The sequence below is a fragment of the Megascapheus bottae genome, chromosome 17 (genome assembly GCF_031878675.1).
Source record: "Megascapheus bottae isolate mThoBot1 chromosome 17, mThoBot2.hap1, whole genome shotgun sequence".
Lineage (NCBI taxonomy): Eukaryota > Metazoa > Chordata > Mammalia > Rodentia > Geomyidae > Megascapheus > Megascapheus bottae.
This window is the reverse complement of record NC_143525.1, coordinates 28,192,643-28,207,109: the sequence shown is the minus strand read 5'-3', so window position 1 is coordinate 28,207,109 and position 14,467 is coordinate 28,192,643. Positions and strand designations below refer to the sequence as shown.

Below are 14,467 nucleotides of genomic sequence, written 5' to 3'. Positions count from 1 at the left end.
CACTGACTACACTTGGGATACAACCTCTTCCTCAAGTTCATGGTCCATCCTCACCAGTGTTCTATTGTAGCCTTCATCACCTGGTGACATAGCCACTCTCCTGCCAGTGCCAGTGGCCAGACACAGGCCTCTGAGCCACAAGCAGCATTGCTTCAGGTTTGTCTTACTTTAAATTGTCTTTAGTTGTGCAGAGGAACTGCCATTCATTGAAGATATTTATGAGTACAATGCATTTTGATCAATTTCATCCCTTTTATCATTCTCCCCTAGTTTTTCTTTTGTTGTTGTTGGTTTTGTTTGTTTATTTGTAGTTCTAGGGGTTTGAACCCATGTTGTTGCACAGCCACTATATCATTTGAACCATATACCCAGTCATTTTGCTTTTAGTTTATTTTTCAAATAGGGTCTCATATTTTTTGCCTGGCCAGTGTCATATTATAATCTTCCTGCCTCTGCCTCCGAGTAGCTAAAATTATAACCATGTGTCACCATACCTGGCTTCACTTTAGTTGGTCTTTTTTTTTTTTAACCTTCTTGTGCTTATTTGTGTGAAATGTTGAGTGCTAGCATTGAGCAAAAAAGCTCAGGGACATCACCCAGGCCCTGAGTTCAAGTTCCAGGAATAGTGTGCATGTGCGCACGCGCGTGTGCGCACACATGCGCGTGTACACACATGCGCGCACACACACACACACACACACACACACACACACACACACACACACAAAATTCCAGGTCAAGTAATCATGGTGCTATACTCCTGTAATCCCAGCACTGAGGAGGCTGAAGCAGGAGGATTGGAAGTTAAAGGCTAACTTGAACTATATTAGTGAGATCTTGTTTTTAAAAGTGTAAATCCACTGGGAGGAACTTGAATTCTCAGGAACTAGTGATGATTGCAGCCATCCTGGCCTACTCCAGTGCATCAACTCCTTGCTCTCACAGGCTGCTTTCTCCTGTGTTTGCTCCAAGCAGAGGGATGGTGTAGAGTCCAGAGGTTAGGGCCACTGTTAGATAACAAGAGAGGAGCCCTGATTTCACTGGCACTTATGTATAACTCCAAATAAGAAATGCAATTTAAAGAACATTCTGATCCCCCAAGGATCCAGAAAAGGAGTTGAAGAAGCCATTTAAATAGGCAAGCATCTAGGCAGTGTAGGATAATGTACCCTCCCTCCCTTCTTCCTTCCCTTCTTCTGTCCCTTTTTTCCCCATGCATTAATTTGCCCATCATTCATTGATTGAACACATAGTGATCTAAGTCATTTGTCTGGTCATCCAACTCCACCAGTCTGTAAAAATATCGATTGCCTGTCAAATCACTTGCTGGGAATCAAGTTACAGGAGTCTGGAAATCAAAATGTTGGCCTGACATCTGAGGGTGAAAGGATCAAGTCCTAAGGACAATTTGGAAGAGGGTTCTGGCATGTCAACTACAATTATCTGAACAATAGCACAACACATACATATTATATCGCAACAGCCCAATGCGAGGCGGTTCTGCTATCCCACTTTTGCAAATGAAGAAGCAGAGAGAAGTTCAGTAGCTTGCTTGAGATGACCAACTATGAAGTGGAGAGAGTTGACTTAGACTCACGCAGTCTGGCTGCAGAACCTGGGCCAGGTAGCATCTAGGTATCCATTGCCTTGATGACAGAGGTGAAGGACATTCCTCTGGTATGTCTGTGATGAGCTTCTGCCACGTTTGCTTAGGGAACGTGGGAATGCTTAAGACTCTGTTTTTCAATGCTGCTCACCAAAAGGGGGGTTTTGACTGCTGGTGGAAGGGCAAGGGTAGTTTTCCTGAGAAGGCTCCAGCTGACCTGGCCAAGAAGTCTGCTGCTTAACCCTCCATCTGTGTTAGCTTTGGCTTCACCACACAGATCTGCAGCAGCCGTTGAGAAATCAAAGCTAAGCTCCTCCGTCAAGTGCAAGCCCCACTCCTCAGCCTGAGAGAGCGGCAGAGATCCTGTGTCACCCTCAGGAGCAGGGCCTTCTCAGAAATCACCAGTCTGTTTCCCTGTGGCATCTGTGGGTGCTGACTAATCCTCCCCGGGCTGCATGACGGCTCAGCTTTCTCCTCTGCTCCCAAATCCCATCCATTGTGATACTTGCTTCATTGTTTCACGGCCACTATAAAAGGCTGCTCTGGCCAGCATCCCAAGGATGAGTGTTCCAACCACAACCTTGGAATCTTAAGAAACTGCGTGGCCCATTTTGTCATCCTTTCTGATTTCTGCCAAGTTGAGCTAATATTGTCTTCACTTTGTTTCTCTTCTGTGTCGTCTTTGTTGCCTTGCTTTGAAGTTTGACTTAGTAATCATCCACACTTAGATTTCTAGGTCAGCGTTTTCCTAGGATATATCTGTTGGAGTCACCTGATCTTTGGGTAACTTGGAAGAAGGAGACACAATGAATCAAAAAACTCATCAAAATGAACCTTAAGTGGGCCTTTTTATGCAGAGATAAAGCAGATGTGAGCTATGTAAGTCACTTGGGCTTTCCCAACCTTGGTGTCGTCCTTTTAAGGTGCTTAGGTTGCCCTGGGCCTTTTTTTTTTTTTGAAAACTCTCCCCTGTCCAGTAGAATGTGAGCTCTTGCCCTCGATTCCGATTCCGCCCAAGTTCAGCTTCAAAGGCAGTAGGGATGGGAAGAACCTGACTCAGCTCCTTCCCCTCCCACGCCTGTCCTGCTGCACTAGACTATGTTGCATTTCACGGTTTAGTCATTGAGCCAGAAGTGAGGAAACCAAAAAGAAATCCCTTCCAGAGTCACATGCTATATGAGGATTCTCTTAGACAGAGTGAAAAGCAAAATCCCAAGAGGCAATTTAAAAAAAAAAATCCGGGGCCGGGAGTTTGGCCTAGTGATAGAGTGCTTGCCTAGCGTGCAGGAAGACCTGGGTTCGATTCCTTAGCACCACATATATAGAAAACAAGCCGGAAGTGATGCTGCATCTCAGTGGTAGAGCTGTAGCCTTGAGAAAGTCCAAGGACAGTGCTCAGGCCCTGCGCTCAAGCCCAGGACTGGCAAAGAAAAAAAAAAAATCCAGTCAACCCAGGCAATGGCAGCTGTATGACGTCCCAGCTACTCAGGTCGGTGAGGCAGGAGGGTCACTTGAAGTACTGAGTTCAGTAGCCTGCCAAGTTCAACAAAGCAAGACCTTGTCTTCAAAGATTTAGTTTTTTTTATTTACATGTTCCTTTAAAATCTGGGAATCTACAAAAGAGAGCAGGGAATAGATCTCATAAAACAAGTATCTATATGCTATGGAAAAACACCATTTGCTCAGAAGGAAATACCCATTTCCCGAGTCGTTTCATTTACAGCCTATTAACTGCACAGTTGATTGATTTGCTGTAAAATATTGTGGCCAGAGAAATGGTTTTCGAGGAGGACACTGACAGGGCAAGGGGAAATACGCATAGATTTCAGTGTGAGTGATTTGTCCCATGTGTGCAGTGCTTTTAGGAGTTTAGTGCCTCCATTCACTGTCGCCTCCTCTCACTCTCACGCTCATCTTGCCATGTGAGTATGATTGAACTAGTGGGGGAGAGAGTGGAGGATGAAAGCTGGTTCCTCTTTCCTCACTGATAATCTAACAAGGGGCAAGCCAGCATGGTAGCCCAGTCCCTTGAAGCCTGTTTCCTTCAAGATGGTAAAGAAGCATGAGCAGTTAAGTGCTCTGATGGGGTTGTTGAGGGAGGCAGCTAGCTCACTGGGTGAGGCCTGGCCAAGCTCTCATGTTATACCAAGGAAGAACATAAACTTGTCTTGGGGGGATGCTTTAAAGACAAGTGTAGTTTAGCTCTCAGCCCTGGGTGCTTTCATGTTACCAACCCACAGGCAAAGAAAGGGTGGATTGAACCCTACTGACACCTGTCCACTCCAGGAAGCAGATCAGCAGCGGTAGGGTGGTGGAAGAATTTTACAGCTCACTCTTCGCTCTGCCAGTATTTTAGATTTCAGACACAAGCTGATTGTATGGGAGGAGACTTTAATTGCAGGAGTAAAGATAGAACAGGATAATAGCTCTTGCCGGTCAAGGTCAAAGTCAAGAACCACACTGAAATGAACTCTTAAGACAAGAGGGGCTTTATTGAGGCTCACAGACATCCTTCAGTCAGGCAGGTTCCACCGACAGGCTTCAGGGGAAATTACACACAGACTCTGTGTGTGTGTGTGTGTGTGTGTGTGTGTGTACACATGGGTACACTTTTTCCTCTAGTGAAAAATATCCAGAAACTATATCTTCAAAAGTGACCCCCAAATGGTTGTAAAACCACTGTTTTTGAGGCTTTTTTTTTTTTTTTTGAGAAGCACAGAGGTGATTCTTTTTTTTTTTTTCTTCTTGCCAGTCCTGGAGCTTGAACTCAGGGCCTGAGCATTATTCTTGGGCTTTCTCAAGGTTAATGCTCTACCACTTGAGCCACAGCGCCATGTATGTGATACCAAGGAATTGAAACTGGGTCTTTGTGCATGCTAGGCTAGCATTCTACCACTAAGCCAAACTCCCGGCACCAGAGGTGATTCATTCTTTAAGCTCAAGATTTTCCCATGTGCAGTCAGAATAAGCAAATCCTTGGCACAGATAGATCTCCATGACTTCTCCAACCTAAGAGGCACCTTTTGACAGGCACTGAAACCCGCAGAGCCCAGGCCACAGTGATCATTCCTGTGCCATCCACTCTGCTTTATAACCAAGTACCTTGATACTGCAGCCCAAGAAAGTCCATGTCACTCATGGACATGGCTCACTGATGAATAAGTTCCTAAATAAATCACAGTCATATAAAATTACCATGTGATGGGTTAGTCTATAAAAAGATCCACACTTCAGTGCCAGTTTTGAGTCCAAATGCAAATTTTCCACTAAATCAGTGGGTCTCCACCAGGAAACAAAGATTTGACAATGAATGGATAAGACACATGCCAAGACCCACTCACTGTCTTCCTAGACCCCGTGAGAAAGAAAAACTCCATCTAGGGAGGAGGGTACTTATGGGTTGAACAAGTTAGTTTCTTAGTTCACCAAGGAAAGTGCTGAGAGAAAAGATGGATCTTGTCTGGCTGGGAGTATGGCCCTTCTGCAAGCCAAAGGCCCTGAGTTCAAACCCTAGTCATGTAAATACATTTCACATGTAATCTGGGTGCCTACATTTGAACCATTCTATTGTGGTAATCATGTTGTATACGCTACCTTTCTATTTAAGGCTCACAGACTGCAGTTTGCTTTAGGAAACATTTAGTTATTCAAAAAGAATTCTGTTCAAAGTGTTCTTTTCATTTGTGTGGACCCCAGGGAGGATGCGATCCTAATAATCCTTGAATAGACAGGACCAAGGAAGATTTCTTCTCTAAAAAAAAAAAAGCAAAGATCATTTAACCTTAGAGCAACAAATACGCTCCCAGTCCTTTCTATTTCAGTTTGTCGTCCAAACTGCCTTAGGACTACCATCCTCTTACCTCTGCCTCATGAGTGGCTGCCATTAGGGTGAGTGCCACTACCCTCAGGTTATCTGTTGAGATAGGGTTCTGGTAACTTCTCCTTGGCTGATCTCAGTCCCCAATCCTGCTGACCTCTCTTTGGGCACATGCTGGATAGAACTATGCCCATTCCTTCTGGGCCATTGACTTCCCCTTAACCCCATGGATTTGTGCAGCAGCATCTAACACTGTTGCCTCCCCTCTTCTCGCTACATTCCATGCCTTTCTAGCATTCCCCAGCCCTCTGTGTCTGCAGTCACTGACTGCCCTGTAATCTCTTCCTCAGCCATGTCCCCGCCTGAGACATCTGGCCACTAATGATCCTTGATTTCTGTCTCAAGACCTTCCTCTCTCCAGAGTCCAGATTCATTAGTCTAGGTACCTACTTGAAATCACTTGTTCATCCAATAGATACCTCATGGCCAGCCCACTCAGGCCAGCCCAAGCAGAAAAGTCTGGAGGACCCTGCCAAAACAGAAGTTGAGTATGACAGTATATGCCTGTTTTGCCAGCTATGGTAAGAGGCTTAAAATAGGCAGATCTCAGTCCAGGCACCTCAGCCAGAAAGCAAGACCTTATCTCAAAAATAACTAATGCTGGGTTGGGAGTTTGGCCTAGTGGTAGAGTGCTTGCCTAGCATGCACGAAGCCCCAGGTTTGATTCCTCGGTACCACATACATAGAAAAAAGCTGAAAATGGTGCCGAGATCAACTGGTAGAGCTCTAGCTTTGAGAAATCCCAAGGACAGTGCTCAGGCCCTGAGCTCAAGCCCAGGACTAGGGGAAAAAAAAAAAAAACCCAAAAAACAAAAAACAGTGCAAGCCAGGTGTCAGTAGCTCACTCCTGTGTATTCCTGGCTGCTAGGGGGGCTGAGATGTAAGGATCTCAGTTAGAAGTCACCCTAGAAAGTCCTTGAAACTCTCATCAAATTAATCACCAAAAAGCCAGAAATAGAGCTGTAGCTTAGGTAGTATAGAGTGTTAGACTTGAGCAAAAATCTCAGGGACAGCACATAGGCCCTGGGTTCAAGCCCTAGGACACACACACGCAAACACACACACACACAACACACACACAAATAAAATGACTGATGGAAATAGACAGAGTCTAAGCCAATGATTTAGCACCTACCTAGCAAGCACAGGGACTTGAGTTCAAAACCCAGGACTACCAAAAATGGTCTAAGCTTTCCCTAAGTGGTGAATCATGGACGGATGACTTTTTTACTTGAATGTTTGTGGGTTACTGTAATTATTAATTTTTTCCAATGATAACGTCTCTCCCCTCAAAATTATTTTGAAACTAAAAAAGTTAAGTCATCTTAATCTTCCTTCCTTTCATCCTTTCATTCCTCCTTCCTTTCCTCCTTCCCTTTCTTCTTTTTTGCACAACAAATTACTGCCTCTCATATCAGTGGCAGGACAATCTTGCTTACTGTTGAATCTTTCTCTTGAGAATATTTTGTCTGAATCCTGAACCAGACCTCTCTGGGATGAGTGACAGTACTGGTTATTGCAAATTGTCTGCTAGGGCCCATCTAGTTTGAGATCGGCCTCCTTTCCTGCCAACAAACAGATCTCTACAGGCAGGGAAGCCTACTGTTTCTTTCTTTTTTTTTTTTTTGCCAGTCCTGGGCTTGAGCTCAGGGCCTGAGCACTGTCCTTGGACTTTCTCAAGGCTAGAGCTCTACCACTTGAGCCTCAGCACCACGTCCGGCTTTTTTCTATGTATGTGGTACCGAGGAATCGAACCTGGGTCTTCATGCATGCTAGGCAAGCACTTTAACCACTAGGCCAAACTCCTGGCCCCAAGCCTACTGTTTCTTAACAGATGCCCTGCCCCCTCCCTTCACGCACCTCCCCTGTGCCCCCCCCACTTCAGGCATCCTGCCTCCTGAGGCCTGTTGCCCTAGGACACCCCCTTCTTCCTGTGTCCAGGAATGGCCACATTGCTATGGTTTTCAGAGAGCATGCCCCTGAGGGAGACAGGGAAGGAGCCTGATCCCCTAACACCTCTGTCATCGCCTGAGCTTGGGTGGGACTTGCACTCTACAGACCACAGGGACCATGTGGGATTGGAGTTAATTTGTTCTTTTGCCCAGCAGCCCTGCTTTGGGCCAGTTATTTTATTTACACTCTACTGCTTTCCCATTCATCTCTTCTTAGGGCCCACGGAACTTGAAAAGGCTCCATAAGGGATCTGATTGGGCTTTACTTAGATTCTTTACCTTTTCTTTTTACAGCTGAAACTTTGGAACAAATACCGAATTTCCAACATTCCATCACTGATATTCCTAGATGCCACCACTGGAAAGGTTGTGTGCAGGAATGGCCTCCTGGTGATCCGAGATGACCCCGAAGGTAAAGAACTGCTGTGTTTTTCTGTGCTCCAATCACCAGACACCCCTGCTTCCCTTCCTGACCTCCTCTGGTTGGTGGAGAGCGTACTAGTGAGATAGATATATGTAAGTGGTCGAGTTGGCCAGCTAGAGTATGCTCTTGATGAAATGATGGTGTTCTCCTGGTCATGGTTAAGATTTTTAAAGGGATCCGAATGTCCCTCCTGGGGCCTTTAAGTCATGGGCCGAAGCAGATGGAGTCTGGAAAAGGAAGTTCAGCATGGAAGGCTGAGGAGACTGTTGAAAAGCAGTGAGAACCCACACACTGACCTCTTGTGCCGTTTCAGCAGTGGCTGACACCTTGGCAGCTATAGGCAGGCAAAGAGGAGGGTTTGTTTTTCCTCTTTAAATATAGATATCCCTTACCTGAAATGCTAGAAGGGAGGAACAGTTCATATTTTGAAGTTATTCAGACTTGAAGTATTTGCAGAGACTATCAGTTGAACATCCTTTGTCTGGAATCTGTAATATAAAACTTCTTGAACACTAGTATAAATATAACAATCTGGAATCTGTAATATAAAACTTCTTGAGCACTAGTTTGGCTTTCAGAGTTTTAGATTTCAAGTGGGGTACCCGTAGCTCACATTGGTAATCCTGCCTTTTCAGGAGGCTGAGATCTCAGATTCCTAAGTTGCAAAGCCAGCCCAGGAAGACAAATCAGAGACTCATATTGAAATAGCCAAAAGCCAGAAATGGAAATGTGGCTCAAGTGGTAGAGTACAAATTGTGAGCTGATTGAGAGCCAGTGGCCCTGAATGTAAGCTCTAGTGCTGGCATAACACACATTTTAAAAAGGGCTTTTGACTTCAGGTTTAGGGATTAAAGGTGTTCCATCTATCTCATCACAGTCGAGTCACAGTCCCTTCGTGGCTCTCTTGCTTTGTGCCAAATGCACCTTATTTCTTGGTGCTGCCTAAATCCTGCAGGCTATGCTGATGCCACACACTGGAGAGGCTGCTCTCGCCTCTGCTCTTCTCCACGTGCACTGGAGTGACAAGAGATCTTCCTTTTCTCACCAATCCAGTTAGAACTTAAGGCCTGGTCAGTCATTTCCCCAGTAAAAAGGATTCCCATGTTGAACAGTTTACCCTATCCATATACCAGGGCACGATGAACCAAGTCCTTCTCAGACTTAAGTGCCGATCCCTTAACAGTCATGTACTGTTCCCTCCCCTCTGACAGTTCTAATAATCTAGATGTTCTGGCCTCCCCCTCCTCCAGAGAGGTTTGTATCCTTTTGTTTCATGGTAGGCTTGGTCACCTGCATTTTTAACTGGTCCCTGCTTCTCATTTCCTTCTTCCAGACACTCCTTTGGTTGTTTTGAAACAGTGGGCCATGGACCACTCGGTGAGAAGATATGGCTGTGTTGTGCTGGGAACCTCTTATTTACTCTCTGCCTGGAGCTTACATGTCATCAGGATATGTCTAACATAGGGGTTAGGAAGATTTTACTCTTTAAGGTTCATGAAACGTAAAGTCACACTTGGTTTCCTGGGCCCTAGTCCAAATCAGTTGCATGAGAATCTCTGGGAATTGAGTCTAAATGCCTCATCCTATTTTGAAGTTTCCCCAGAGAATTCAAATGTGGAGTCAGAGTTAGCCACTAAGATGCCAGGGCTGGGATTGACTCACCTCCTCTGAGTTACCTGTGGAGTCTGTTCTGTTTATTTCACTGACTCTCTGAAGCCTTGCTTCTACATCCCGAGATGGCCCTTAGAAGGTAGGTCTTGTGTGCCAAGCGTAGCAGGGCTTGGCCGTAGTTGAGTCTCATTGTGGTTCCCTTGTTAACTGAGGTCCTGTGACTGTCTTTATAAATGCCATCTGACCATGGAGTTGCACCTGCAACCAGGGGACTTTCTGGGTCTCGAACTACCACAAAGAGCCTTGACATTCTTCCCCCTGTCGCCTTGTTTCAGGTCTAGAATTCCCTTGGGGACCTAAGCCCTTCAGTGAAGTCATTTCCGGGCCCTTGCTCAAAAATAACGAGCAGTCGCTGGAGAGCAGCAGTCTGGAGGGGTCTCACGTGGGAGTCTATTTCTCTGCACACTGGGTGAGTGTTTGGTCCCTCCCTACTCCAGGCAGAAGCACCCACCAAGCCTTCCTATGGTTGGCTTCTGGAGATGTGAATATTTGGCAAGCATTCTCTGGCCTCCTTGCCCTCCCCCTGCACATTGTTGGCAGGCAATAAGTGCTTTACACTATGAACAGTGACAGCAGCAAGACAATGGCTTCCCCTCCAATCCATTCTGATGAGCTTCCCTAATGTCCCTAAGGAGCTACACTAACTGCTGCCTCCGGACGTACAGTATGGGCTGGGCAGAGCCTGGGCTGGATGCTCCCCAAGTAGAGAGACAAGCTTATTTTCATCTCTTATGAACTAAGTTTACTTGGATCTTACTTATCTGACCCCTGATAGCATATTTTGGGTCCTACTCTTGTCTTTCAGTGCCCACCCTGCCGAAGCCTTACCCGAGTGTTGGTGGAATCCTACCGGAAGATCAAGGAGGCAGGCCAGAAATTTGAGATCATCTTTGTTAGTGCAGACAGGTAATGTGTGCCAGTGACTCCTCCGTATGTGGCTGGCACTCCTATCTGTTACCTCACATTACTTCCTTTCTTGTTGTGGAGCATGGAGATGGGATTATTGGCAGAGGACCAAGACACTTCACGTCAGAACACGTCATTTAATTGTCTGAACAGAGTCTGGAAAAACCTCTTCTTGCTGCAAACACTGACTACATCCCAGTCCAGGCCTAGATCATTTGAGATTAGGATGTGCTTTCTGGTTTATTCCATTTCAAAATCAGGAGGAAAATATAGAAAGGGACATGGAAGAGAACCACACACTAATGCACGGTGGCACCTGTCTTGGATGGGATATGCAGTCATTTTCCTAGCTCTGGCCATATACTCTGGCTAGAACTATTTGGACCTGAGTGGATAAATAATCACATACAAAAAAAAGGGTGGAGAGTGGGGAGTGTTCTTCCCTGAGGAAGTCAGGCCCTTTTGGTCTTAGTTTTGCCCACTTTTCCCCTTTTGTCCTGCTTTACTCGCCAGTGAGCATCCTTTAGCTCAGAGCTCTAGCCCTAATCCAGACTTAGTTGCCAGGTGCTTCTGCCTCCTAAGGCTCTGTTCACAGGAGGATCTCTGAGATGCCAGCACACCAGAGGTCTTTTGCCACCTGTTGCTGTGACCTGTTGAACTTCCTGTGCTGTTAATTACCCTATGGTCCTGGAAAGGTCGGGGGAGGGGGTGGGAAGAAGCAAGCCTGATGGCATACTACCTGGCACATAGATTTTTGGAAAGTTTTAAATAGCTTTCCTGCTTAAATCGCCTTTATTGAAATCAAATTTCAACACAATAAAATGTGTACATTTTAACTAACCTCTTCGGTAAGTTTTGTCTAATGTGCCTGCCCATGTAATCATCATCATAGTTGAGATGCAGAACATTTCCATCACCAAAGGTTCCTTCAACTCCCTTCCTGGCCATTCCCCACCCTCAAGCCAGCCCCAGGGAGGCTCTGCCCGGCTAGCACTTGAGTAGATTGTCTCCCCTAGAGTGTTTGTTGTTGTTTTTTTGCCAGTCCTGGGCTTGAGCTCAGGGCCTGAGCACTGTCCTTGGACTTTCTCAAGGTTAGAACTCTACCACTTGGGCCTCAGCACCATTTCTGGCTTTTTTCTATGTATGTGGTACCGAGGAATCGAACCTCGGTCTTCGTGCATGCTAGGCAAGCACTCTACCACTAGGCCAAACTCCCAGCCCCTCCCCTAGAGTTTTAAATGTATGATCCTGGGGCTGGAAGTTTGGCCTAGTGGTAAAGTGCTTGCAAACATGAAGACCCAGGTTTGATTCCTCGATTCCACATGCTTAGAAAAAGCCAGGAGTGATGCATTGGCTTAAGTGGCAGAGCCCTAGCCTTGAGAAAGCTCCAGGACTGGCAAAAAAATAAAATTAAAAAATATATAAATGTATAATTTATATCACAGCTCCATATGTAAATTAGAAATCTACAAGTTAGAAATCATGTAGCATAGCCAGGCACAGTGGCTCACACTTGTAATCCTAGCTATTCAGAAGGCTGAGATCTGAGGCAGTTCAAAGCCAGCCTGGGCACTAAAAAGTTCGGGAGACTCTTACCTCCAATTAACCACTAGAAAACCAGAAGTGGCACAGTGGTTCAAGGGGTAGGGCAGTAGGCTTGAGCTAAAGAACTGAGGGACAACCCCCAGGCCCATGGGTAGGGCAATATCCTTGAGCTGAAGAGCTAAAGGACAGTGCACAGGCCCAGAGTTCAAGCCCCATGACCTACCAAAAAAAAAAAATTGGGCTGGGAGTTTGGCCTAGTGGTAGAGTGCTTGCCTAGCTAGCATGCACAAAAAAAGCCAGAAATAGTGCTGTGGTTCAAGTAGTAGAGCTCTAGCCTTGAGAAAGCCCAAGGACAGTGCCCAGGCCCTGAGTTCAAGGCCCAGGACTGGCAAAAAAAAAAAAAAATTTAAATCATGTAGCATAGTTCTAAGTTCTAAGCTCCCTGTAAAAGATGGCCTGTCCATGTTGAGAATGGTTGGCAGGATACAGGTGAGACCTTTTCTTTGGCTCCACCTGCAGTGTGGATGCCTTTGCTTCTTGATGAATACCAGGACAGATAGGATACCACCACCCACGGTCTGACAGCGGAGGAAGCACCAGAGTTAGGAATCCTTGCCTCATCGCAACCTAGGGGACTGGTGAGAGGACCAGCTGGTGGTTGCACACAGGATAATAGTGCCTTATCTTCTGTCTGTCTCCCTGTAGGTCAGAGGAATCTTTCAAACAGTACTTCAGTGAGATGCCTTGGCTTGCTGTCCCCTACACTGATGAAGCCCGACGGTCACGCCTCAACCGGCTTTATGGAATCCAAGGTAGGCATCCCAGGTCCTTCCCCCCCTGGGCTTTGTGGAGGGCAGCCTGGGCTCATCACACCTTTGGTTCCTTTTTTGCAGAAGAACACTTGTATTTCCACAGGTGTTCACATTCCTTCCCACCTTAAAGATTACTTGGGCATGTAGCTTATACCTCATTCTGACTGTTTGCTTTCTTTTTGTTGTTTTTAAGTACTCCTCCTGGTTAGAGAGCTTCTTTTCACCCTGGGCAGAGTGGGGTCTGCTAAGGGTGGTCTTGAACCATTTTCTGCAGAATGACTTGGCCAAATTCTGTTGCAGCAGTCTTCTATACCAAGAGTGGTCTTTGATCCCCTCACTTAGTTTGGTTTTCTCCTCTGAAAAGTGGGGATGATGAACTTCTGACATAAAGAATTGCTAGGGGCATTAATAAAGGACACATATGCATACTTTTCCTGTCCCCAAAGCATCATGATTGGGGCTGAGTTTTAAAAGAAATCACCTTTTTATGGGAGAAAAGTTCCTGAATTTAAGAACTAGGACTTGGAGTAGTGATCATGGTTCCAAAATAATGATTGCCGGAGAAACAGACTAGATTCCTTTCCAATCTTCTTGGTGAAGTACTTAATTGCCAGTATAAGTGAAATTTGGAATGTAGGCAGTGGGGTGGGAATAGTTTAGTAGTAGAATGTTTGCCACCATTTCATCCCACACCACTCTTGCTTTGTCATTTCTCCTTCATTCACTTCTTCACCCCCAAAATGACTCTGGAATAATGTAGACGTGAGTGGCTTCGTAACTGTTCAGTGGGAAATGGAGTTCCATCCAGCCCAACCTGCCAGGCTATGTCACAGGCTCCATTGCTGGCTTATGGCTGGGTAGGCCCCAGGTCTTTCCTAAGTGTTAACATGACTCGGCTGCCCTTGGATGCCATAGTTAGGGGCAGCTGTGTCCTGCCTCATCTAATGACCTTGGATTTTTACCTTCTCTGTATAGCAGTACTATGACAGCCTGGCTTTTTTTTTTTTTTTTTTTTCTCCCAAAAATCATACACACCAACAAGGTAAGGTCTTTCATGGGTGACCTCTTCTGACTCTCCTAACAGGCTCCTGGGCCATGGTGGGGTAGACTCTTCCCCATGTGAGTGGCGTGTGCAGAATGTACATAGACAGACTCTAGTGCAGTTGAGCCTTGGAACACTGAAGAGGTGTCTCAGAGGTGCAGAACAAGGTTGTGCAGCGTGTCCAGTGTCCTACCTCTGTCAGGCTTGATCCTCCCGGATCTTTGCCTGGGATGTTGTTTTTTCTCATTTCTTTCTACACTCACTGATGCCACCACCCTAATGTGGGCATCCCAGCGTTGGCCCTGCCCTGCTACGTGGCCTTGAGCAAATTACTTAAGCTTGCTTTAAGTTGGAACATTTCAACATGGGGCACAAAGAAAGAACATTATAGATATTTGTTGACTATCTCAGAGGGAGGGAAAAAAAAAGGAAAAATCTGATTTCATACCTTTGGGTAGCAAAAAGTATAAACAAAGCAACCAATAATAGTAGTAAGATGTATGGTGAAGAATCAGTGTCCTTTAAGAAAGAGCTTTTTTTCCAGATAGGATTTTAGAAAGAGACCTAATTTATATAAATATATGAAGGCAATCTATCCAATACATATTACCAGTATGGCTATGAAAAATACT

General features: G+C 45.6%; 1 protein-coding gene across 1 annotated transcript in view; it reads left to right on the top strand.

Moving 5' to 3' along the window:
• Nxn (nucleoredoxin) overlaps positions 1 to 14,467 on the top strand; it is a 136,381-nt gene that overhangs the window by 106,001 nt on the left and 15,913 nt on the right. The window contains exons 2-5 of the mRNA XM_090350490.1: positions 7,730 to 7,847; positions 9,806 to 9,939; positions 10,336 to 10,436; positions 12,687 to 12,793. Coding sequence (XP_090206616.1) covers positions 7,730 to 7,847; positions 9,806 to 9,939; positions 10,336 to 10,436; positions 12,687 to 12,793 — 460 coding nt within the window. The remainder of the gene's footprint in view (positions 1 to 7,729; positions 7,848 to 9,805; positions 9,940 to 10,335; positions 10,437 to 12,686; positions 12,794 to 14,467) is intronic.